Genomic DNA, 27,056 nt, shown 5'->3' with positions numbered 1-27,056 from the left:
AATCTGATTCGGTAAAGTCGTCTCCGTCGATATATGCTGTCAGAGTCCATGGCTTCTGGCGTTGAGCTCTCCCAGGAATCGAGCTGGTCCGAGCTTCGAAAGGCACGTCGTCCAAAAATGAGCGGTGAAGCTGACGACTGACCTTGTTCAGGTGGTCGTGGGAACATCATCTCGCGTATCCTTGGTGAAATCACTCACACGAAAACGGCAAAAACGTAAAAAATTGCATAACAGCGAGAGGCCCAGAGCACCAGTGAGATCTGGGCACTAAACAAAAATTTTAAAAAAGTTACTATCGAAGCTTCCGTTCTTGTCGCAAAAGAGAAAAGAAGAGAAGACGAAGAGAACGAGGAGCTTGAGAGGCCGAGCTGCGCTACTATCACGCTACGGTCATCATCCCTCGCCTGTAAATAAAACCATTTCTTCGCAAGTCTTCGTAACAGTTGTGGTGGAAGGTGCGGGGTAATCGACACCCGAAGACGGAGGCTGAACCAGAAATTCTTCGACGGAGCCGTCACATCCGCTACGGTGAGCTCCTTCAAGGCACCACAATCATCACGAGAACTTCCCTCATTCATTGGCCTACGTTCGTATTTTCGTCGTTTTGTTCCCAGGTTTGCCGACATCGTTTACCCGTTGACAAGTATTTTGGGACAAAATGCACCCTTCAATTGGACACCAGAGTGTGACGCATCATTCTCTCAACTGAAGTTTATACTAACGTCAGCACCCTTCGATCCATCTTGCCCGACTGAAGTTCACACTGATGCTAGTGGAATTGGTATAGGAGCGGTGCTTGTACAACGTCACAGTGGCGCAGAACACGTTGTCGCATAAGCCAGCCGTTGCCTGAGCAAATCTGAACGCAATAATACGGTTACGGAACAGGAATGCCTGGCAGCTGTTTTCGCCATACAGAAGTTTCGGTGTTATCGTTAGGGTAGACCATTCAAGATTATCACCGACCATCATTCTTTATGCTGGCTGGTCGGTTTGCGTGATCCCTCTGGTCGCCTCGCATGTTGGGCGCTGCGCCTCCAGGAATACGACTTTGTGGTATCGTACAAGAGTGGCCGTCGTCACGCGGACGCAGATTGCCTCTCTCGGATTCCTCTTGCGACTACCCACTGCGATGGTGAGAATTTTGGCGACTGTCTCGCTGCTGTTACTTCTACGTTCCCTGACGCGGCAGACTTTCAGCGAGAACAACGGAGTGATGTTACCCTCGATCCGCTTTTTGTCGCCGCCAATGCTTCTCAAGGCAGCGGTCGCTTTACTGTCCGTGATAAATTACTCTACAAAACTAATTATTCCGGGCATGGAGCGCGTTTTCTTATTGTCCCCGAGAGCCTTCGCTCCGACTTTCTACGCGTCATCCAAGACGACGTGACATCCGGCCATTTCGGCTTCGTACGAACGCTACACCGCACGCAGGAGCACTTTTACTGGCCCAAGATGTACGAAACAACCAAGCGCTATGTCGCTAGTTGTGAAACGTGCCAATGTCACAAGCGACCGACCACCGCAGCCCCGGGTCCCCTTCAGCCATTGACACCGCCCAGCGCGCCGTTCGAGCAAGTAGGCATTGACCATTTGGGTCCATTCCCGTTATCTAACAGGAACCGTTAGATAATTGTCTGCGTAGATCATCTTACACGGTATGCAGAAACTGCAGCAGACACCGCCGCTTGCGTGGCGGTCTTCCTGTTGAGTTCCGTGGTCCTTCGTCATGGCCCACCACGTGTCATCATCAGCGACCGTGGTCGCCAGTTCACGGCTGATGCCATTGAAGAGTTACTTCGTTTGTGCACTTCACAGTTCCGTCATTCCACGCCGTATCATCCACAGACCAATGACCTCGTTGAAAGGACAAACAGAACGCTCACCAATATGCTTGCCGTGTACGTTTCCTCCAATCATAAGAACTGGGACGACGTGCTTCCATACATCACTTACGCATACAACACGGCGAAACACGAAACCACGAACTATAGCCCATTTTATCTCCTGTATGCAAGGTTACCGCGAAGCCCTCTCGACACTTTCTTACCCTTCGTTCTGCACAGTGACGATTCTGTATCGAAGACTTTGTGTCTCGCCAAAGAATTCCGTCGAATAGCTCGTCTTCGTACGCTAGCCTCGCAAAGTCGTTCGAAAGAGCGATACGACGACCGTCACGTACAAGTATCGTTGGAAAAAGGTGACTTGGTTCTTCTTTGGACACCGCAACGAAAGCGTGGATTGTGCCAGAAGTTCTTGTCACAATATGCAGGCCCAATTGTAGTTGTGGACCGCCTGAGCGAACTCACTTACGTCATAGCTCGCCTACTGTGCAATGGTCGGCGATCAAGCAGAACTCAGCTGACTCATATTGCTCGCCTGAAGCCTTTCTACCCTGCTTGTGCATCCTGACTCGCCCCACGGGCTTCGTCTGCTTGCAGGGAAATGTAACAGATACGAAAGGCACGGACAAGAGAAAAGAAGAGAATACGAAGAGAACGAGGAGTTTGAGAGGCCGAGCTGCGCTACTATCACGCTGCGATCATCATCCCTCGCCTGTAAATAAAATCATTTCTTCGCAACTCTTCGTAACAATATATATATGCTTTGCGATATGTTGGCTATGTATAAACAGCGTGACCATCCATTCTCCCCTTTGTGACATTTGCCTACAGCACCGCTTTCCAGCGCACCACAGGCTACTCTCCATTTTTTTCTAGTCTACGGCCGACATCCAACCTTCGCCCTCGACGTTTCTTTCTTCTATAGCGCTGTCAACGCTTGTTCACATTTGCGACTAGCTTGTGTCTCGTATTTCCCAATGTCGCCACCGTGCTCGCAAAATACCGAGACAAGCGAAGAAGACAGGCAGTGTCATTACGATGCCAGTCACCGTGTTGTTTTCTGCCTTTCTGGATACGACGTACTGCTTTGGACCCGTTTGCGAATGCCTGGTGTACATGAATATCGGTACATCGGACCCTACAAAGTCATCGAAGAGACTGTCCCAGTGAACTACCGCGTGGCACCTGTCGACACACTACTGACCGACGCGGTCGCGGGACAGAAATTGTGCAGTTTCCCGCCTCAAGCCATTCCATCGGCGCATTACGCTAGCTTAATTTGCGCCAGGCTGGCCATTTCCGTCCACAGGGGCAACGAGTGTGAACATTTATACTATGGATGTTATCTTCGGCATCTGTAGATAATCATCACCTCCGCTTCACATTTTGATTAATCGCGCGCTAGCTCCTGCTTATATATATATATATATATATATATATATATATATACGTCCTGCCTCTCTGAGCGAGCCTTGGTGGCGCCAGCACGGGTCACTGCATATGAGCCATTGCGTAAGTGATCTTCAATGCAGCCAGTGTAATCAAAGTGGTAAATGCAAGTACTGAACACAACCACAAATACACACACGCATCTACAGCCTTGGTCAAAAAACTTAAGCCGCTGTGAACGGCCAGGGAGCTGCTGCGTCCACTATCGCGCCGAGGATAAAGAGGGCGGGGGAAGCATGTCTACTCTCAAGCATCCTTTGATGACAGCGCTCGTGAAAAACGAGTGCACCGCTCGTTCTGCCATCTGCGAGGTCATCTTGCGGCCGCTGTGGTACGGCGCATCGTGTGAGTAAATGCGCTCACCTGGGCAAAACTGCCCAGCTTCAATGCAGCGATTTATACTATAGTTGTCCTAATAATCGAAATTTCCTATTGCAGTTTTATCCTACACATTCAAAGGCAACAGCCTTCGCATTATGCTTTTACATACACATTATGAATGTGTGTGAGTGCGATGAAAACAAAAGATAAAATATAAACTGATATCTCTCAGTGCTGTCTAGGGTTGTTTTAGGTTTTATTGTAATATGCGGGCAATTCACTCATCGCTCGCTTAGAAAAGACGAGACGCAGTAATTTCGACTACATAGGCTCTCTTCGGAAAGGGCCTGTAACCGCCGTTACATTATGTGAAAAACGCTGACCGCACTGCTTCACTAAGGAACGACCACGCGATTGCGTATGGCGTAGTTGTTCCTTAAATTAACCCAAAGTGACATTATGAAAATCTTTCGGGACTAGCCGACGTTCGCCCTGCTTGAGTAGCCGATTGAGTTAGACCCATTCTCTCGGCATTTAGGAAAGTGCCCACTACCCAGACTTTTCTGATATCTTCGTGCCCACTGCCTCATGGTCGTTAGGGCCCACTTTCAAGCACACATGAGGCCAATGTAAGTTCATCCCTTTTGCATTATTGGGCATCACTCAGTAAAGTTTACCACAACTACGAGATTATAGGAATCTCGCACAGTGAAGGCGTCACACCGGCGGTGCGGTCGCTGTCACGGGTTCGCTAGCTGGAAGAAGGATTTTGGATATAGATTACTCAGGTATCGTTCGTATCTACGAGAAAGGGCTTCACAGGTAGTTTTAAACAAATGTATTATACGTAGCGTGCTTTCAACCAGGGACCTTGGCAAGTTTACAGTCAAACACGTGGGCAAGCTGCAATTGTTCAGGGCAACCCAACCACATTCAAGCCTTGAAGGCATGCTCCCCCTGCGATATCGTTGAGAGATGCAGGTGCCACCCTGAAGCTTATGTTTTCTCGATTAATTTACTACTTGTGACATTCATAATTACAAATACGAGATGCCACTGTGGCCCATTATTTAATATACTATTAATCTGCTAAATCAGATCTTAGCTACGATCCTCGCAACCTGCCCGTGTTCGAACATGCGCAGGACTATTCATAGCGTTTTTCCTTTAATTTGGTCCCTAAAGACATTAACTCATGATTACGATACTCGGAATTCCAAAATTTCACCGTATGGCGTTTGACAGCGATCGCCAGAGACCCCCGCCCGCGCATCCAGCATACGCTGCAAACGGCATGCTAGCCGGTCGGGTGGCTTCCGCTTCGCCACCGTCGCTTTCGCTCCGCACTTACCGCACTAGTTTTTCACGAGCGCTGTTATCAAAGGATGCTTGAGAGACATGCCATAGAGACAGAAATATCAACAAGAGCGGACACTCCCATAGAGTCAAGCGGCCGAATCGACTGCAGCACACCAAGCAGATGGTATTAACACCTCCCGGTTTCGGCTTTGGGTGCGCGCGTTTTGAACACCAGTTGGTACACGTCGCGCCGGCTCTGCTGATTGGCGCGGAATTTTTTTTTTTTTCGCTTCTGCTGAACCACGCGTGGCCTTGGCGTGGAATTGTTTCATTATGTACAAGATCGCAGTATTCATAAATAAATAAATAATAAATAAATAAATAATTTAGTAAAAATGATCGCGAACGAGCTTTACAAGACTCCGCCGAATCTGTGACATGCAATTTCATAAAGAAGACGCAAGACGTCTTCTGAAATGATGAAATGTTTATTTTGCTCTGTATAAATGCTCGTTCCGGGCTTCTTCTGCATTCATCCAAAGTTGCGGCAGCAGGTAAGCAGCAGTCGTTGCCATACAAAGCTGCACCGGATGCCATCAGCTGGAAAAAATGTAAATTACAAGCATGTATCACTTTGATATATTGACCGAACAGGAATATTGCGTGTAGAGGTGAAACGTGCGTAGGTGGTGAATGAGCGGCATTGCAGATAAATTCACATGTACGTACATTTCGTAGCAAAGACTCCTCCCAAACAATGCCATAAAATCTAAAGGAAACATCCGATTTTCAAGCATCCCTCCCCGCCCGGGCATTATTTCCTGCACTTTAAGAGGACAAATGCACGGGTGGCTGCGTGTTTCCAAACAACTTGCCCTCATTCGACGTGATGGTACGCCAAGTACACAGAGCTGGCTACAACACAGGCTCAGTCAGACCATGTTACACGCTCGCAGAATGCCTTCTAGTCGCACTCAAGACAGTTTCGTGGGTGCAAAGCCTGTTTTCAGTCGCTCACAATACACAAATGTCAAGTTCTTGAGCTCCTCCGTGTTATCTCTTACGCGTCCTGCCGGCGCAAGCAACACTCCCGTGTTATCACGCTCGGCAATTGCTCGTCGCGTTTTCGGCAAGCGTGAGTACCGAAATAAGGTATATGTTGTTGCAGGGCCATAAAAAGCGTCACAAACTTGTCCCACTAAAATTCAGTACACGCAAAACTAACTCACTATGGCCGGCTTGCTTCTTTGCTAACAGCTTCACAACCTAAGGCGCGGTGACCATGCCTCAAAAGTATCCCAAAAAGTTACCAAATACTTGACAATAGTTTTTGGGGTCAGAGAATGCGTCACGAACTTCTACCAGTAAGATTCTGTAGACGCGAAACCAACTGCGCCACTACGCTGAGCGCGGCCACTCTGCTTGAAAAGTACCCCAGAAAGTAGCGAAATTAGTTACAATAACGTTTGTAGTCAGAGAAAGCGCCAAAACTTGCCCCGGTAAGATTCAGTACATGCGAAACTGCGTCATACGGCCAAGGTGCTTTTCGTCAAAAAGCCAGGTGCGGCGAGCGTGCCCCAAAACTACCGAAATGAGTTATAATTTTGCTTGGGCTCATAGAAAGCGTCGCAAACATCGCCCAGTACGAGTAAATAACTCAAATTAACTAGGCTTGGACGGCGGTGCTGCTTTTAGATAACTGCATCACTATATGGGTTCAGTTTTGTGCAGTAAGCCTAGATGTGCTTGAAGTGCGTCGCAGACTGTCAAACAAAATTCCTCACCTTGCTGTAGTCCAGTAGTGCAGCGGTGCCGTTTCGAAATGCAGACGGAAAGTAAGAGAACGCCGGGAGCCCCAAAAAACGGGCTCCATCCAAAATAGACGGGTCGTCGAGCACGCGAGCTTCGCATGCGTAGCCGGCCTCGCTCACTTTTGCGGCTTGTCTGGCACATGACGTATGCACATGCGTCTGGCGTGCCGCTAGCTTGTTGCTAGGCAACGCAAGAAAAATAGCTCGCTAAGTATAAGTTCATTTAGACGCAGAACTTTTTCACTTTTAGTGGGGAAAATAAATGAAACGTTGTCTGTAAGTTTATTTCCCATTCCTTTTTTCTGATGCTCGCGTCAACTAATGGATGAAGTTGAAACTAGGCGTGACGTGTTTCAGTGAGTGACCCCTCTTGTTGAATTTCTTTCTCTATGGACATGCTTCCCTTGCCCGCTTTATCCTCTACGCAAGCGAGCAGCGGCGCTCGCCGACGGTGGCAGCGCCGCGATAGCGGAGCGCAGCTGCTCGCCGACCACTCACAGCGGGTTCAAGTTTTTTGGCCAAGACTGTACGTACGAAGGCAAATATGCACGCAGAGAATTAGCACATTACAGACGTGAACAACTTACGACGTTGCATTTTCGAATGGAGCCATTTGGTTCGGGTTTTTTTCATACTTTCCTGTAATCGTGATCACTGCGCCTGTATGAACGTGGAGTGCAGAAGCATATCGATAGCTGATCTGGAATTGAAAGCACGTATTTAGCAATTTCAATTTCTAAAAGCGCGTTTATCTTTTACACTAGAAATATACGAAATACTTGATAACTAGAAATATACGACGCCTGTCTAAATAAACATTCATCACACATCTGAAAAGGCCAAAATCTATTATTAATATTTTTTTTTGTAGCGGGAAGGGGCCCGAAGAACACAAGTTATCAAACTCCAAATTCTCGAACGATCTTTAATACGAGGCTCTTCCTGCTCTGTACCGAGTGAGTACGGGGCCAATATGTCCTCCTCACCCGCCACACTATGCGGGGTGGGGACAAGGACATCGTTTGGTATACGGTGCGCGCCATGGTAAATTAGACGTGCATGCAAAGCATGACTTCGCTAAAGCATTCCCAGAAAGAATAATTTGTGACGTATTGTAATTGAAGTTACGTATTTGCGATTCAATTTCTTTGCGTACTAAAGGTGTTTTGAATCTATCTATCTATCTATCTATCTATCTATCTATCTATCTATCTATCTATCTATCTATCTATCTATCTATCTATCTATCTATCTATCTATCTATCTATCTATCTGTCTGTCTGTCTGTCTGTCTGTCTGTCTGTCTGTCTGTCTGTCTGTCGGTCTGTCTGTCTGTCTGTCGTTCTGTCGTTCTGTCGTTCTGTCTGTCGTTATGTCGTTCTGTCGTTATGTCTGTCTGTCGTTCTGTCGTTATGTCTGTCTGTCGTTCTGTCGTTATGTCTGTCTGTCGTTCTGTCTGTCTGTCGTTCTGTCGTTCTGTCTGTCAGTCGTTCTGTCGTTCTGTCTGTCTGTCTGTCTGTCGTTCTGTCGTTATGTCTGTCTGTCGTTCTGTCGTTATGTCTGTCTGTCGTTCTGTCTGTCTGTCCTCTTACGCGAACACAGAAACCCAAGTTGTCTTACAACTAGTCCAAATGGGATATAATGATGAACGTGAGTCATTCCATCGCGGCCATCCTAGCTTCGTCGAGTGACTTGCTATTTCATTCTCACCATGCCTACTAGGCCGTCGAACAAGTATACAGTATCTAACAGCTTGAGTTATTTGGCATGTGCTCGTGGCCGTTATACCGTCGTAGTCATTACATCATCCTCCTTACAGCTATGCTATCCGCCCCTAGTCATACCGTCGTCGTCATGCCATCGTCGTCACACAGCCGTCGTGAATTCGTTTTCATACCGCCACCGTGACGCTGTTGTGGTCGTTCTATCATTAGGGGAAGATTGGAAATCCACCCAAATGTAGCAATTGCAACAAAGAAAACGCATGCGGAATCCTCGAAAGAAAAGCCTCGCAGTTGAAGAAAAATTCCTCCTAGTCAGGGACTCGAAAGCCTTGTTTTCCAGCTTCAAAATCCGACGCTCGTTACGCCATCAGCGTCATTGCGTCGTCGTTAAAAATTCGTTGTCACACCTCCTCGTGGCACCGTCTTTTCGTTCCTTCGCCATCATTCTAGCTTCGTTATCCGACTTTGGCCATGCTATCATCGTCACACCTTCGTTATCAAGAAATGCTCGTCATGCTCATAACTGAGATAGCGTTATGGTCATTCTATATGTCATCGTCATTCTATCTTCGGCGTTTGACTGTCGCCGTCATGTCCTTTACGCTCCCACAGTGTCCGAAGTGGTCTAATAGCTGGGGCCGCTAGGTATGTTGTGCTCACGGTGGTGATGCCGTCGTAGTCGTTGCACCGTCCTAATTATAGCTTTGTCATCAGACTCTTGTGCCTTCGTCGTCGCACCGTCCTCATGCGTTCGTTGTCAGAACGTCATCGTGATGCGGTTGTAGCAGTTCCATCGCCGTCGCTCCCGCTTCATCATGCGACTGTCGTCAGGCTGTTTCAGTGGCACTATCGTTGTCAACGCGTTGTCGTCACAGAGTCGTCGTCGCTGACATACCGTCATCCGGACGCCGTTGTGCTTATGCCATCGTCCTCATTCTAACTTCGTCATCCGACACTCGTCATGCTGTCGTCGTAACTCCAGAGTTTTCAGGAAGTAGTTGTCATAATATTTTGTCACGCCGTCATCGCCACACTGTCATTTGATCATCCTCATCAATTCGAAAACGTCAACCCATTGTCATAATTCCGTCGGCACTTTACTGCCTATGTTGTTTTCTCGACAATTTTCGTCTTCGTCGTTCTACCGTAATCATGCTGTCATTAATTCGTGATTATGCGCCATTGTAGTGGCAGCGATGTCGTAGCGTCTTGGCGGACAGTCGCTCGGATGCCCACGTGTCCTACCGTGGTCGTCATATCGTCGAGGTTAACCATCATCATCATCATTCCTACGCCCGTTTGTCGGCATACCGTCGTCGTCGCACCAGTGTCGTCATACACATGTCGTCATCCTATTCTATTCATGCCGGCATCGTCACGCTTCCTTGGTTACAACATCGTCATTATTTCGGAATCGACATCTAGTTTTCGTAACGCGGTCGTCATCATACCGCTTTGGCTATTCCCTGGATGTCATTCCGTATTCGTTATTTCATCGTCGTCGTAACGTCGTCCGTACACCGCCACGCTCATTGCCGACTTTGGCAACCGAGTGCCACAGCAGTGTCGAAAGATAACGGAAACAATGTTCGCCGAACATAGCCGAAGCAATGAAATTCTGAGAATGCCAATTGCAGGTATTAATTAAACCTAATTTCAGCAACACGGTGTGTCGCTACATTACTTCAGCGCTAAGCACATTACCGTTGACAATCGTCTTGCGATGGGTTATGCTGCATTTTCCTTTTATTATAAAGAGTGTCAGGCGGCAGAATCCAAGTTATTTGCTTATCCTGTTTCTTTTGTTCCACAGATTGGACGCAGCTCCTGACCCGCCGTGCTTGCTTAGTGGCTATGGTGTTGAGTTGCTAAGCACGAGGTCGCGGGATCGAATCCCGCCCACAGCGGCCGCATTTCGATGTGGGCGAAATGCGCAAACACCCGTGTACTTAGATTTAGGTGCACGTTAAAGAGCCCAAGGTGGTCGAACTTTTCGGAGTCCCCCACTACGGCGTGCCTCATAATCAGAAAGTAGGTTTGGCACGTAAAAACCCATAATTTTTCTGGACGCAGCTCCAACAACTTCGCTTCTGGCACCCTCATTTGCTCGGCACATCGAGAGTCACCATGCGTGGAATATTTTATATGATTGTGCAATGAATCCACAGACCATAGCTGGCTTTGATTTCTGCGCATAATTTCTTTAAAGGAAATGATCATTGGTCATAAATGAATATAGGGTAAATTTCATAACTTAAAACATTTCCAAATTTCACGGTGATAAGCGTAGAGGAGGCAACCACCGCTACTGGTTACGATTTGTTTCAGAAATTATGCGTGCAAAGAAAAAACTAAGCAAGATTTTTTTCATAATTCGAAACCCTGCTCAGTGGTCTCGGCTTAAGCGCGTGTGTTTGCCGCAATTTATTTGTAGTGACAAGATTTTATGCATCGAAAAACCCACCATACGTGGCACTAGTCTCAGTATGGAACTCTGCAGAGAAAGACTGGATGTGACTGAGGCGCAGTTCTCCAGTGATTGCCACTGAGTTGAATTTTCGCACCGGACTGTTAATGTGACTATAGAAGCGCTTGAAACAGTAAACGTGCATGCACAAGAGTCAACGAAAGGCGTGTACAAAAAAAAAAACGCGTATGCAGAGACGCATAAGCGCGAAGTGAGTGAGTGAAGCAACTTTATTATGAATGCCTGCAGAACGATTAGCCTTCCCCTGCAAGGGAGGCGGCACTGTGATGCGGCCATGACGTCTTCCCGGCGTGTGGTGCCTTTACTCCGGTCGCGGCCGCACTACTCCCTTTGGTCGACCGCGCCTGCCCCTCTTTTGGGGTGGCAGCCTCCTTCCGGTTTCGCTCGGTCGTTGCCTTTCGGTGGCCGCCGAGAACTGTTGGACGGCCTGGGCTTGGACATCGTGATCGTAGCATCTCGTTGCGGTCACGAGCCGTGGCGGGATCGTTGCTATCGTTGCAGCTTCGTGCGGATTCTTGGCACAGACCCAAAGGATGTGAGCTGCAGTGGCTCTTTCCTTTCGGCACACACAAGAAAGGTCACTTGGACACACGTGCCCCATCAGCGCCGGGGTGAATAACGACCCCGTTTGAAGCTGTCGATATAACATCGCTTCCTTACGGGTCAAGCGCGGATGAGGTGGCGGCATAGTCCTCTTAGTCTGTACCACTTCAGAATTTCGTTGTAGGAGGTAATTTTGTCCTTGGTTCCCACCACAAAGACGGGTCGACCGCAGTAGCAGCGGCACGGTTAGTTAGTCCTCGTGCCGCCGCGTTCGCCGTCTCGTTGTGGTTTGCGTTACCGCGATACGACACATCACTGTCCACGTGGGCCGGAAATCACTTTATCACGACACACCGATTTTCACTTGCGTGATCGACCGCACGCAACACACGCGCGGCTTCACCACATTCCCTTGCTCTGGTGTAATTTCTCACTACCGTCCTAGAATCACAGACCACAGTCGTGCACTCGGGGTCCGCGATGGGCAGGACAATGGCCACCTGATAGGCTGGATGCGCCCCTCGAGTCCACACACTCGCCGAAGTTCTCGTTGCACCGGTCGATGCCGCGACGACTGCAGCGGCGAACGCCTTTCTGTCCTCTGATACTCTGCCGTGTCCACCAACAGGGCACCCCTGCCTTTGGCATGGAGATCGATGGGCGCCTTGGCCCTCGCCGCCCGCCGCTCTTTGTGGAAATCAGGGTCCATGTATCTTGGCAGCGGATATGCGCGTAGCCGTCTACAAATCGCGTCCGGTACAGGCACTTCTGCATTTTCGGGCCCCCTTTCGTTTGGCCCCCGGCCTAGGTCACGCAGCACTTGTCTGCCCGTTCTTGTTTCCGGTAGCCGAGCGAGCTGAGAGGTCCTCTGCGCCTCGGTGATTTCTTCCAGGTTGTTATGCACTCCCTGGGCCAGGAACTTGTTGGTGTTTGTGCAGTCTAGAAGTCCGAGTGCAGCCTTGTACGCTTTGCGTAATTTATTTTAGTAATGGGGTTTAACGTGCCAAAGCCACTTTCTGATTATGAGGCACGCCGTAGTGGGAGACTCCGGAAATTTCAGGCACCTTAGGTTCTTTAACGTGCACTTAAATCTAAGTACACGGGTTGTACGTTTTGCGTATGAGTGCATTGCTTTTATTTCGCTCGCACTGCCTCCAGTTGTGGAAAACAGCAACGTATGCAATGTGGCTTATAGCGAAGGATTCCACTAGCCGGGTGAGGCTTTCTTCCTTCATGCCTGCTGTTCTGCGTGACATCCTCTTGATGAGGCAAACGGCCGTGGTGACTTTGGCCGCGAGACGGTTGACCGTCTCGCCATTGACTCGTTTGCGCGCAATCAGCATCCCCAGTACTCGGATCTTCTCGACATCCGGAATCGTGTGACCATCGCTCATCTTGATCTTTATCGTCTCTTGCTCTCTGCAGGTTCGTTGCCTTTCGTAGTCCTAGCTGCTCTTTTCGGAGGAATCACCAACAGCTCAGACTTTCCTAGGGAGCTCAGACTTGTTCGGAGGAATCACCAACAGCACAGGCTTGCTTGGGGAGCAGACGAGCCCTTACCCGTCCAACTGCTTCTCGGTAGCGTCAACCGCCTCTTGCAATGTACTCTCGATGTGCCCGTCACTTCCTCCTGGGACCCATAGCGTCATGTCGTGGGCATAGATGGTGTGTCGAACCCGCGCGACTCGCGAAAGCCCCTCGGCCACCCCTGTCATTACAAGGTTGAAAAGTAATGGCGAGATGACCGAGACCTGGGGTGTCCCGACACTGCCGAGCTTCGTATTTTGGAGCCGCAGGTCACCGGCGATGATCTCGGTGGTCCGCTCCGTCAAAAAATCCTTGAGGTACGCATATGCTCTCTCGCCCATACTTAGCCATGACACCTTGGCCAGGATCGCAGATTGTCTCACTTTGTCTAAAGCGCTCTGCAGGTCTAAACCCAAGATGGCTCGCTTGTCTTTCGTGTTGGTAGTGTCATCGAGGATTTCATTTTTCAGTTGTATCATGGTGTCCGGAGTTCCGAGCTTGTTTCGGAACCCGATGACGGCGTTTGGTTAAAGCCCCGATTCTTCCAGGTGCGTCTGCCACCTGTTCATGAGTACATGCTCCAACGCTTCACCAACACAGGACATGCCAGAGGTTCTCAATCAGCCGGAGGTTCTCAATGTTGGGTGGCTTGCCCGGCTTGGGAATCAAGATGGTCTTGGCTGCTTTCCACTGGTGGAGTAGTGACCCGTCTCGCCAGCAAGTGTTGAAGTATGCCGTGAGGTTCTAGATGGCCGCACCGTTAAGATATTAGCGCTCTATTCGTAACGCAGTAGGGACCAGCGGCGGACTTGCTGTTGAGATCGTGCAGGACAACCCCTACGTCCCATACTTCAATGTCTCGATCTAGCCAGTCGTTTGCTTCGCCTAGGTAGTCCGGGTGCGTTTCTGTGGGAGTGACCGACAGGTACTTGTCGTCGAGGCGTTTCTTCACTTCGTCTTCCCCGTGCTCGGTCAGCGCCCTGTGGACGATATTGGCCAGGTTGTGGTGCTGGTGAGACTTGGTCGTGGTCTTATCCAAAAGATGTCTCAGTATGCTGCACGCCTTGCCGCAGTGCATCTGGCCGTCCGCTGCGTTAGAAACCTCATTCCATTGCTGAGTGCGTATCACTCTGCTGTGCGACTCGATCTCGCGGTTGAGTTCGGCGACCTTCTTGCGTAGCTTTCTGTTTATGCGCTGCGTCTTCCACTTCGACAGGATGGACTGCTTGGCCGCGATGAGGTGGGCCAGGCGGCTGTCGACCCAGTGGACACGCTCGTCCGTCTCTACTTCCTTGGTGGCCTTTTCTACCTTTGTTTACAATCTTGGTCGACCACTCCTCTATGTCTGAAATTTTGGTCTGCTCCTCGGGTAACAACCCTCGAAACGCGTCCCAATCCGTAAACCTATGTTTCCGAAAGCTTCTCTCGTCTTCGTCGTTGCCACCGAGTGGGACAACGACCTCCACAATATAATTGTTGCTGCCCAATTTGTGGCCCCTGTTTCGCCATTTAACCTCCGCTGTACCGCCGCCGTTACCCTTGACGAAAGGGAGATTGGACGTTGTGTCTCGGATGATCGAGTTGCCATTGTTGTAGGGTATGCTGGGCCGGTGATTAGATTTAGTCCAAAGTCGGTAACATCTTGCATTAAAGGGAAGCTGAAACACTTTTCGAAAAAAATATGTTCCCTGCGGCATTGTACAGTTTTGAGTCCACTCAACACGAATGTCTCGTTTAAGAAGAGTGGCAACAAGTGCAAGCGGCTGTTTTTTGCAAGAAAACGCGCACGAGCGCCTCAGGGCATCGCACGAACGCCACTGTTGCCCTTGATTGGTTGGGACCGCTGTGACGTCATTCACGGGTATCGCCGGTTGGCGCCGCCGTTTCAGAGCGCCGCACGCTGTTCTGTTGTGGCTACACAGCTAAGTTGTAAGCATTATGGGATGTTCTCGCTATCTCGGACAGCTTGTATTTTCACCGTACATGATCAAACTGACAGCCTATACAGAAAACACTGGCAGTAACGCCGGCAACGACGATGATGAGTGTGCCAACAGCGAGAGCGATGTGTGCACCTTCTCGTATGTTAGAAATCTTAGCTGGTACGTATGTTTTTATTGCGAAAGCAATACTGCTCGCACTCTCGGCCCATCGGTGGTAGTGGCGCCTCCTTACACAGCTGCGCGTCACGTGACCGTGTGACGTCACGCCAGACTGAGAGACGGGGCTCCAGCTCGCGGCATCGATGGTGGAGGCGAAGCCTTGCGCGCCACTGCTGCGGCGCTACCGAGAGAGGGCGCTCGTTGCTGTGACGTCATGCTAGGAAGATAAATGGGGCTACAGCTTGGCTCCTCGCAGTGGTCGGCGCGCTGCCTTGCGCTATGTCGGATGATGTATAGCCATCAGTTTAACAAAGGGCAACCATGTCCACACCATCAGCCGAACCAAGGCGCAGCCAAGGGAATTGCTTTCGCAATCTTCCAGGCTTAACCAAGCTAAGCCTTTAGCCAATTTTTTTGATGTAGTTGCACGTTCCAATGACGGCAGAGGAAACGCGCTAAACAGTCATTGGGAACTTGCTGCTGGAAGAATGCCGAAGCACTAACTTCTCATTAGATTGTAAACACGGGTGCAATTCCGCGATGTGAAGCACCTTGTCACTGCTTGACTAAAGTTCCGTGCTTGTTTGCGTGTTGATACACGATCGCGAACATAAGTGCCGCGTTTCAAAGCACGCACATACAGTGCTGCTAGGTACTGCCATGGAAGTCGCTTATCATACACATCCAAAGAGGGCCAGGGGGATTATGTGTGCAATATTCATACTATGGTTCGACGACATTACCATGGTGGCTCGATCAAGAATCGGTATGCGTGCTGCATGCAAGTGTTGACATACAGATATTATGCAGTTTTAGCGCCGCCGTATGGTAAACATACTAACTTTACGGTAACTGCAACCGTACTTAGAATGTCGCTAGGCAAGCTTACACTCCATTTCATACCTCAGGTGCAACGCTGTGGAAGCTACGCAAGAAGTCCGGTCACCAAAATTTATTACTCCCCGCGTTTCCATCTATGCTTCAAAGCGTGCCAGCGGCGTTTGCTCGCGCGAGTATGCACGTGAAGCTGCCGCGACGAGCTGCAATAAAAAAATTACGAAAAGTAAATTGATATAGAACAACGTTTTAGCAGTCGTATAAGTACACGGATTGTTTCTGTGGGTAAATTCTCTCTTTTTCTCATTCAGAACTGAGCGCCTCATGGCGAAGGCCGCTCTTCGAGATGGCGAGGTGTTTCTCTTGTGGGAGAATAAGACGGAACAACGCCGGGCTTCAGTCGCGCCGATTTATTTGGAATACCGATTGCCCGCATCGTTGTCAAGCTCCGATGATAATCACTGTCGCGAAAATGGTCCAACCACAGCACAGTTGATTTCGTCGGCACGAAATTATCTCTCCTCACCGCACGGACCCACTGCGCTGCAAGCTTCTTGTCCTTCGGGAACATGTGAAACACCACATCGTCTCGCCCACTTGTGTTTGCACAGCCGAATGCTGCACAGAACGAGGGCATGTTGGGCGCCCTTGGCTGTAGGCACTCACGCAGCACAGAAAGGACGCACAGTTCACGAAAATCGCTAAAGGAAACAAACGTCAGCGGCGGCAGATCTCTCGCAGCGTCGTTTAGTAAAGCGCAGGACGGAAAGAAGCATGCCAGCAAATGCCAGCACACCGGTCCGGCAGCACATCCCCGGGAATGACGTCACTCTCGGTGGTTCTCTCCTCCGGCTGCCTCCTCCCTCGGCGCTCCGGGAAGCGACGGGAGAGTGTCCACGGGGGTAATTTAGAAAGCGATTTCCACCCCGTATATTAACAAAACGAAGAAAAGAATTTCAGAACCGTAAATTAATAGGTCTGTTCTTCCCAACCCCAGCAATTCATAGAAATTGAAAACCGTTTCAGCCTCCATTTAAGTCCCTGCCCTTTGCCAATGTTTTGGGGTAATCCCAGGCTTGATTCGGTATGTTAAAGTCCCCGCAGATTACCTGCCTGCTGTCCGGCCCCGCGACGTTGCACGCTTTGTGTAACAGTGCTTTGAATTTCTGGTTTTCGTGTGACGAGCTATTGTACAGCTTTATCAAAAAAATGCTTTCCTTCTGCTTTTTCCCGGTAACCACCTCTACCATAGTGTGCTCGATTGTGCCTCGTTCTCGACGTACATGATGCCTTTTGTCACCAAGGTGCAAACTCCCCTGCCGTTACTGCCAGCCGCCACCCGGAGGTTTGGCGGGCTGGCGTGGGACCGGTAACCGGAGACCTTGACTTCCTCAATGAGGGTCTCTCGCAACATCATGATATCTGGCTTTCTTGATACTTGTTCTAAGTGTTGCTAAAGTACAGCCATTTTCCCAGCAAAACCGTTGCAATTAAAATGCCAGACCAGGAGACCTTTCACTGCTGTTGTGGTTGCGGTGGTTGATGTCCTATCCATGTTTGCTGAAAGTTATCTATTTGCGTCGCCAAATTCTGTACTGTCGTAGTCAACTGCTGGCACGTCTGTTCAATTGCTATGAAACGGTCGGCGATTGTCTTGGTGAACGTCGTGGGAATATATTCCTCAAATCGGTTGAGCCTATCTCCAATGTTGAACTCTTCTCTTGGGTGCCGGACCCGCCGCGGCCACGTTCTCTGTCCTCGGGTTCACCGCTACTTCTGGTTCATCCTCGATCATTGCCATCAACTGTGGCGGTGACAATAACTGCTGTACTTGCTGCTGCTATAGCTGGACCGCCATCATTCTCTTGATCTCTGCCATTTCCTTATTGATCTTATTGACTGTCGCCTCCAGTTCAGTGTTCTTCCGCAACGCCTTTTTCGCTTCTCTAAGCGCCTTCATTGCCTCACTTTCGTCTTTAAATTTGCCTCCGCCACTTTGCAATGGCGGTGACTGCTGCTTTTACTGCTGCTCTTTCTTGGCTACCCCCGACTTTACTGCGTCTGCCCAGCCGACTCTGTCTTTGGATTGGGATCGGCGGCGGCGGCTCATGCTTCTGTTTCGACTTGCGCTGTTGTGCCCGCGCGAGCGTGACTCATGACAACCAGCTGTGCCGCTCACTCCTGCTGACGGAAGCAACGGTGGGAACTCTCTGGGTGCTAGTTATTGCTGTACGCGCTGTTCTGCCATCTTGCGCTCCCACTGCATTGTACGTAGGGAGTGGGAGGGCAAGAGCACGTAGGGAGTTTTGTATTTGTTCTTGCATTCTCTATCGGTCGTTGGGTGTTGTACCCCACAGAGCTTGCATTTAGGGTTACACTCGTGGGCATTGACAGGGTTACTGGCCCCGGAGTGGAAGCACACTTTCATATTGTGGTTAGGACAAACGTCTCTTCTATGGCCTACTTCGCCGCACTATTTGCAGACATCGAAATGCTTGCGGTACAGACTGCATCTCGTTAACACAGGGCCGTACCATACATAATTTGGAACCTTTGGCCTTCACAATTTACAATTACAGTATTTGTATTGCCAATTCCTTGCGCCCCTCTTGCTAATGGATTTCTTACGTTAACAACCTTCCGGTCACTCTCCGCCGGATCTTCGATGGGTATGCCTCGAATGACCCCCTTGACCGTACCATATGGTGTGGTTTGGCACGCGCCTACCTCGTGTATCTTGTCCCCGATGCGGATGGCCTGAATTTTGGCGTAGGTGTCCCAGTCAACTTGGACCAAGATTCAAAAAAGAAAGCCCAAGAGGTTAAAGAAGTCGTAGCGACTGCATAGTTGCGGCAGTCGGGTGTACTTAAAGCCAGTATTTTTTTCGTCACGAACTATTCATTATGAAATATGGTTTATTGCAGCTCGTTCTAAGGATCGCAAGTAGATCTTGATCACGAGTCCTAGCCCTTCTCATCAGCAGCCCGAGCTCGGGTCTCGCGCTGCAGCGGTGGCAATCCGCACAGCGCCAAATGCATATTAGCCACTACAATTGCTCCCGCGGCGAAGAGGAGCCATCCGGTGACCTAAGGTGATGACACGATAAGGGGGTCGTGTTACGGCTTCAGGCAGCTGATGTGAACCGTTTCGTGGCCACGGTGGCGTTTCTCCAAAGATGGTGTCACCGGTGCAACTACATAATTCACAGGCGATGTACACGCGACGATCCGGTATGGACCCTGATATTTCGGTGCAAGCTTTCGGCTAAGGCCTGGAGCTTGCAAGGGCAGCCGGAGCGAGACGTGAGAGTCCGCGACGAAGGACTGTGTGGGCTGATCGTTGTCGTGGGGATCTTTGTTGATTGCTTGGGTATCAGACGTGAATGATCGAGCCAGTTGGTGGCATTCTTCCGCATGGTGAGCAATTTCGGAAATACGGGTGAAATCTGAGGCATCCGGATGATATGGTAGTACGGTGTCCAGGGTAGTGGATGGTTCACGTCCATATAGAATGAAAAATGGTGAGAAGCCTGTGGTAGCCTGAACGGCGTTATTACATGCCTACGTCACAAAAGGAAGGACATCGTCGCAATTGTAATGATCGGACGCAGCATACATGGTGAGCATGTCACCAACAGTGCGCTTGAATCGTTTCGATAGACTGTTAGTCTGTGGGTGATATGCTGTAGTGGTGCGGTGACTAGTGCGGCACGCGGCGAGTAGCTCATTAATAACTTTGGACAAGAAGACACGGCATCGGTCGCTGAGCAGTTCTCGCGGTGCGCCGTGCCGTAAGATGAATGCGGCGACGTCGCGAGCGACAGCCGAAGCAAGAGCAGCAGTTTCGGCATATCTTGTGAGGTGGTTTACTGTGACAATTATCTAACGATTTCAGTTAGCAGTGCATGGAAGAGGCCCATACAGGTGAATGCAAACCCGATCAAAAGAACGTGCAGGACACGGTAAAGGTTGCAGAGGGCCTGTAGTATGAGGAGATGTCTTGCGTCGCTGACAAGATGCACATGACCGAATGTATTTGCGGACATAAGAATACCTGGCACGCCAGTAGTACCGCTGGCGGAGCCGCTCGTAGGTTTTCAGGACGCCAGCATGAGCTTGTTGTGGGTCGGTGTGGAAACATGTGCATATATCGGAACGCAAATGGTGAGGGATGACTAGCAGCCATTTGCGACCACCTGGCTGATAGTTTCTGCTGCACAAGATGGTGTCCTGTTACACAAAATGGGTGGCCTGGCGACGAAGGGCTCGAGGGCATGTAACCATTGAAGAATTGTTAAGAATGTCAATGACAGACACAATATACGGATCTTTTCTCTGTTCAGACGGCATGTCAGTAACAGCAAGCGTAGAAACCGGCCACACTATGGATGAGGGTGGCGTTCAGTCGGATCGCATGGGCGATCGGGAGAGCGCATATTCATCAGAATATTGACGCCCGGATCGATAGAAGACGCGAATGCCAAATTCTTGGAGCCGAAGAGCCCAACATCCAAGAAGCCCCGACAGGTATTTCAGTGACGCAAGCCAGCAGAGCGCGTGGTGGTCGGTCACAGCATCGAACGAACGGCCATAAAAGTAAGGGCGAAATTTGTGTACGGCCCAAACTATAGCCAAACACTCTTTTTCCGTGACAGAATAATTGAATTCTGCCTTCATGAGGGCACGACTCACATATGCAACCACATATTCCGGAAAGCCAGGCTTGGGTTGCGCAAGGACAGCTCCAAGACCAACGCCGCTGGCATCCGTATGAACTTCGGTCGGTGCATTCGGCTCGTAGTGGCGTAGAAGAGGCGGTGAAGTAAGCAGACGACGCAAAGTGGTGAATGCCTAGTCACATGCCGGAGTCCAATCGCGAAGGTCACCAGGGCCAGCCAGGAGCTTCGTCAGGGGAGCGATGATGGAGGCAAAATTGCGCACAAAGCGTCGAAAATAAGAGCAATGACCGACAAAACGTCGGAGCTCTTTCAGTGTAGTCGGCCCTGGAGATTCTGCGACAGCTCTAAGTTTGTCGTGCTTGGGAAGGACGCCGTGTTTGGAAACGACATGGCCAAGTATGGTCACCTGGCGGGTTCCGAAGAGGCACTTTTTCGATTTAAGTTGAAGGCCGGCGGTGGTAATCTAAGTAAGGACTTCGCGTAGACGAGGGAGGTGAGTGGTGAAATCAGGGGAGAAAACTACCACGTCGTCTAAATAACACAAGCGAGTCTTCCATTTGAGGCCTCGCAGAATATCGTCCATCATCCTTTCGAATGTTGCAGACGCATTGCAGAGGCCGAGTTCAATTGCTGTAAACCCATACAGGCCATCAGGAGTGTCACGATCCACCCCGGGTCGTGAACAAGGGAGGGCTTCTGGCACCCTCCGATAGCCGGACGCTCCGCAGCGTGGTGGTGCTGAATGATTACTGATCGGCGAGCTGCCGTGCTCGTCGGTGTTTATTGTGGTGCGGGTGACCACTGTTGCCTGCCGAGCTATAGCAGGCCGCCGAGCTTGGCGGGTGAACCAAGATTATGTCCGCGGGGGCGTCAGCTACTTGCTACTACCCCTCACACCCAGTTTGTTTGTTAAATAAAAAATTACCGACGATTACGTTACTTCCTAATGCGAAATTTGAGCGCAGCAAATAAGCTGTTTCACCTTTTCGATAGATTGAGGCAAAGAAATCGAGCAACACATGTATGCGCTATCACAGAATTTTTTTTTATTTTTCACACGTATTCCTTTAACAAAGACTCCACTAACAGTTCTTGACAGTCATGAAGGAAGCTTTGTGGTCGGAGAAATAGACTGATATATGTTCGACTTGGTACACCAATGCTTGATTCTCAAAGACGAGATCTATACAAGTGCCTCGCGAGGTCGTCACAGCCGTGGGACGCGTTACGAGCGAGAGGAACGGGATGTTCTCCCGCATAAGTGTTAGGAAATTGCTGTTTGTCTTTATGTCAACATTAAAGTCCCCCACTACTAACATCGGTGTGGATCGATGGACGGTTAATGCGAGTTGCAGGAAGTGCACGACGTCTTTCGTGAGTACGGTAGGGGCGAAGTAGGCAGCTACTACCAGCTAGCCGTTGGGCAACTTTGCGGCGCACAGTTCGCCAACTTCATGTGACGTGCCAAACATTTCGACTGGTATTGCAGAGAGACCTGTGCGCAAGTAGATAGCGACTCCCGCCGCTCTGTTGTGGTCTCTGCGAGCACCACAGCAGTATAGGAAATCTATGATTTCGAGAGGCTCTTCGGGATCCATCCAGGTTTCAGCAAAGCAAAGTACAGAGGAATGGCGCAGAATGTGATCGTGGTGTACGTCCTTGGCATGTGCGGCAAGGGAGCGTACGTTAAGAGCGGAGATCAACAAGTAGTGCGGCTGTTCAGTCATGGCGAGGCACTTGGCGGTGATGGTGTCAAGTTTGTGGGACTGCAACCGACGAAATTCATCGGCTAGCTTTCTGTCCGGATTGGCTTTTCCGTGGTAGAATGTGAAGTCGAAGAAAGGAATTAAGTTCGAGCCGGCGCTTTGACAACCGGAGACTCGCAGGAAGAGGGGGGAGGGGGGCGGCGTGTACACCCAGCGGCAAACGATGGGGGCAGAAGCGCGCGCAGCAAGCGGACAACACGATAAAGGGAGGAGGGAAGAGATAGCAGCGACTGACTGATGCCGCTGACGCCGATAGTGAGTCAACCCCAGCTGCGGAGTTGGTTTCAGGGACAACGCCGCCGATGCCGACACAAACAATATGATACCCTCGCTTCCGCAGCGCTAAGAACCAGGTCTAGCCGTGGGAAGGTGGTCACGTATTCGTCGACGTGCCGGGGCCTACGTGAAATAACCGGCGCGTCGGCAACTGAAGAGCACCCTATCCGCCACACAAGAACAGGGGGGGGGGACCCTTTCCTCCTCTTTCTGCATGGCGGCGACGGTGTTCTATGCAGTCACGTTATCTTGACTCTCTAGCGGCGTCAGCGGCATCCAGCGGTATCAGTCGGTCGCTGCTAGCGCTGGGGGGATGAAAGGGGGGCGGAGCTGGTTACGAGGCCGACGACAACGCCGACGACGACGCGAAACCCAGGAACGGACGCTAAAGAGCTGCGCTCTAAAGAACAAACGTCCAAGTTCAAACAAATGTCCAAGTTCAACAAACGTCCAAGTTCAAGTCAAACTCATCAAACGTCCAAGTTCACGCTATCAGGCTCTGCCTCTACCCTAGCTGGGTCGACGGTGCCTGCTACCCAGGCGAGTAACGGTCTGGTGGCCTCCGCCGTCGAGTACTCCGCCTGGGCACCGGTGTTGACGGGTCGGCTGTGGCAACGCCGGGTGCTGCCTGAGCCAGCCTTGCTCCATCCGGGGGGTCCATAGTGGTCGGGCTTGCAAGTGGTGCCGGGCTTCACACCGGTCCCACGGGTGCCGCACCACTGGCTACGGTTGCCGCCTCCGAGGTAGGTGGTACTCCACTGGGAGCGACTAGTGATGCCGCTAGTCTTCCTGTGGGCTGGAACTCAGTGGCAGTTGAGGGTGCTGGCCAGGTCCCGAGGCGAGGTCTGACATGGTCGGCGTGTCTATGCCACATGGCCCCATCTGGCATGCGGACGAGCAGCGATGAGGCGCTGGCAGGAGACACCACCTGTCCGGCAGACAAGGGTGAGCCAGGACGGAAGTTCCTGGCGAAAACTGGAGCTCCCGACTCTGGCAAAGGCCCGGGACGGCATCCTTGGTCAGCAGCCAGCTTCTGCTTCAGCTGCTTCAAAAGCACTGTGGATCGGAGGTCCGGATGCAAGACGTGCAAGGGTGTCTTGACCATCCGACCCAGCAGGAGCTCACAGGGGGCACGGCCAGTGACATCGTGAGGTGTGGTCCGGTACAGGAATAGTATCCGAGCAATCTGCGTCCGGAAATCCACAGTCTGGCTCTTCTTGAGCTTGTCTTTGATGGTTTGCACCACCCGCTCGGCCGCACCATTTGAAGCAGGGTGGTACGGTGGAACCATCATCCGGCGGATTCCGTTTTTCGTCAGCCAGGCCAGGTACTCTGCGCTGGCGAAAGCAGGACCATTGTCGGACACGATGACATCTGGCAACCCCTGGGCGGCGAAGACCTGTCGTAGCGCTGCAATGGTCGCGCCTGCTGATGGGGTGGTGACGGGTATAACCTCTACCCACTTTGTAAAGGCGTCCACCACCACCAGGAAGTAATGGCCCTTGAAGGGTCCCCCAAAATCCACATGTAGGCGGGACCAGGGTCTCTGTGGGAACGGTCAGGGGGTGATTTCCACACGACGCGAGGCTCGCTGATTCTCCTGGCAGATTTGGCAGCTCTGCACCAAATGCGCGATGTCTTGGTCCAGGCCAGGCCACCAAACATGGGACCGGGCCACCATCTTAGTCTTTTCTATCCCTGGATGACCCGCGTGCAGCAACTGCAGAACCCTGGACCGGAGACTTTGTGGGATCACCACCCTCGAACCCCACAGTAGGCAGCGCTGCTGCAAGCTCAGCTCAGCGGCCTTGCGGCTATAGGCCTGCTGCACCAATTCCTCTCCACGGGACACCGCCTTGACCACCTGAGACAGGACTGGGTCACGGCTGGTCGCTTGAGATACCGCAGATCTGGAGAGCACCTCCGGGTACGCGTGTTCCAGCATGAACACTTCAGCAGGTTCTGGAACAGCATCAGGCACCTCTGGCAGGGGCAGGCGGCTCAGGGCATCAGCAGGTCCCAGGTCCTTTCCCGGACGGTAAACCAGCTGGTAGCTGTAAGCTGCCAGCCTCAAGGCCCAGCGTACCACTCGAGGCGATGCCTGCACAGGAACTGCCTTGTCAGGCCCCAGCAGCCCCAACAGCGGCTTGTGGTCTGTGACCGCCTCGAACTTCCGGCCCCAAAGGTACTGGTGGAAGCGTTCGACACCGAACATGAGGGCCAAACCTTCCTTGTCCAGCTGGCTGTAACGTTGTTCTGCAGCATGAAGCCGTCGGGAAGCAAACGACACAGGGTGTTCCTGGCCATCTTTGTCCCGGTGTGCCAGGACGGCTCCCACACCGTACGGCGACGCATCTACGGTAAGGACTACAGGCTTAGCAGGATCGAAATGCACCAGCACTGGAGCCTTGGTGATTAGCTCCTTGCTGCGCTGGAAGGCCTGGTCCTGCTCCTTCTTCCAGACCCATTGCTGACCATCTCGAAGCAGAAGATGGAGCGGCTGTAGATGCTGCGACAGGTTCGGCAGAAAACTCCTGTAGAAGTTGATGAGGCCCAGGTAGCTCTGAAGCTCCTTCTTGTTCTGGGGCTTAGGTGCCTTGAGCACCGCATCAACTTTGCGGGGAGCCGGGGCTAGGCCTGCCTGGGAAATGATATGTCCGAAGTACTCAACGCTGGGGGCTAGGAAAACACACTTTTCCAGCTTGAGCTTGAGGCCGGCGTCCTGTAGTCGTGCCAAGACGTTGTGCAGGTTCTGCAGGTGGTCCCTGTCGTCGCTGCCAGTAACCAGGATGTCGTCCAAGTACACCACCACGTGCCTCATGCCCCTGAAGAGGTTGTCCATCTCCCTCTGGAATATGGCTGGGGCTGAGGCCACGCCAAAGGGTAAGCGCGTGTACTGAAAGAGTCCCAAAGTTGTCGATATAGTGACATACTTCCGGGAGGCATCTTGGAGCACCAGCTGTTGGTAAGCATCTCTGAGGTCGAGCTTGCTAAACTTCTGTCCACCGGACAATGCTGACCAGAGATCTTCAATCCGGGGCAGCGGGTACTTCTCGACGGTAGCGGCAGGGTTGATGGTAACTTTGAAATCCCCGCAGATTCTGACACTGCCATCTCGCTTGAGGACTGGCACGATGGGAGCGGCCTATTCAGATGTCTTTACGGGCACCAGGATGCCCTCTCGCTGCAACCGTTGCAGCTCCTGGGTAACCCGTCCTTCAGGGCGAACGGCAGTGGGCGAGGCTTGAAAAAGCGTGGCCGGGCTCCCTCAGGTACATAGATGCCAGCCGTCGTGCCGGCAAACGTGCCCACCCCTGGCTGGAACAGGGACTTGAACTGGGTCAGGAGGCTGGGGACGTCTTGCACCACATGCAGGCTGGCTTTCTGGTACTGTGGCAGACGAGCGCCCAATGCATGAATCCAGTTTTGGCCCAGCAGCGTCGGCGACGACCCCTTCGTTAAGTAAAGGGGAAGGGTTGCCTCCCTGTCGCCAAAGCGAACGCTGACCTGTGCCTGACCCTGGACCTGGGAGAGTTGCCCGGAGTAGCTGCGCAGCATGACGCCCGAAGCCTCGACGGACACGCCGGGGAAAGTCCGCTTGAAGAGCTTCCCGGCCATTACAGACACGCTGGCCCCCGTGTCCAGCTCCATGGAAATGGGGTGCCCGCAGATTTCGACGGTCAGCATGTATGGCGGCACAGACGACGGTACAAAGCCTGTGTGCCACATGTCGAAAATCGGCGGGTCCTCGGCCACGACGTGGAGCCTGGCCGCGGAAGAACTTGAGCTTGCTGCCGCATGCCTCCGCCGCGTACCCTTGCGACGGCTACCCTGGCCGCGGGCTTGTGTTGTCCCTGGGCTTGAATCCGGCTGCTGCTTGCTGTTCGTCCTCCCACTTCGGCATACACGTGCCAGGTGCCCAGGTTTCCCGCACGTAAAGCATTGTGCTTGAGAGAACTGGCCAGTGACATCGTGAGGTGTGGTCCGGTACTGGAATAGTATCCGAGCAATCTGCGTCCGGAAATCCGCAGGTACTGCCCTTTGTCGCGAACTTGTTGACCGCCGCTTCCGCCGACGGCGAGCCAGTCGCACGTGAAATCTCGCCGGCGTCCTTGGCGGCAGCTTCCATTGCCAGCGCTGCCTTCACGGCGTCGTCCAGCGACGGGTCGGGAAGCTCCAGGAGTCGCGTCTGCATGGCGGGGTTGTTGATTCCGCAGACGAAACGGTCCCGGAGCAGCGAGTCCAGTTGGTCCCCGAAGGCGCAGGCACTCGCTAACCCTCGTAGCGCAGCAACGAATTGCCCGAGGGTCTCTCCTTCCCGGCGGCTCCGGTTGTTGAAGCGGAAACGCTCCATTAGCGTGGACGGTGCTGGTTTAAAATGCGAGCGCAGT

At 51.7% G+C, this 27,056-nt stretch overlaps 1 protein-coding gene across 3 annotated transcripts in view; it reads right to left on the bottom strand.

The window, feature by feature from the left end:
- Positions 1-27,056, bottom strand: part of LOC129382728 (uncharacterized) — a 226,573-nt gene that overhangs the window by 64,686 nt on the left and 134,831 nt on the right. For 2 of the 3 annotated variants that reach the window (XM_072288856.1, XM_072288857.1), the window contains exon 7: positions 7,312-7,424. The exons of the other annotated variant lie outside the window; for it this stretch is intronic. In XM_072288856.1, the coding sequence (XP_072144957.1) occupies positions 7,312-7,424 (113 nt within the window). The remainder of the gene's footprint in view (positions 1-7,311; positions 7,425-27,056) is intronic. 3 annotated transcript variants of the gene reach the window in all.

Source organism: Dermacentor andersoni, chromosome 6 (genome assembly GCF_023375885.2).
Source record: "Dermacentor andersoni chromosome 6, qqDerAnde1_hic_scaffold, whole genome shotgun sequence".
Classification (NCBI taxonomy): domain Eukaryota; kingdom Metazoa; phylum Arthropoda; class Arachnida; order Ixodida; family Ixodidae; genus Dermacentor; species Dermacentor andersoni.
This window is presented reverse-complemented; position numbering and strand designations above follow the sequence as displayed.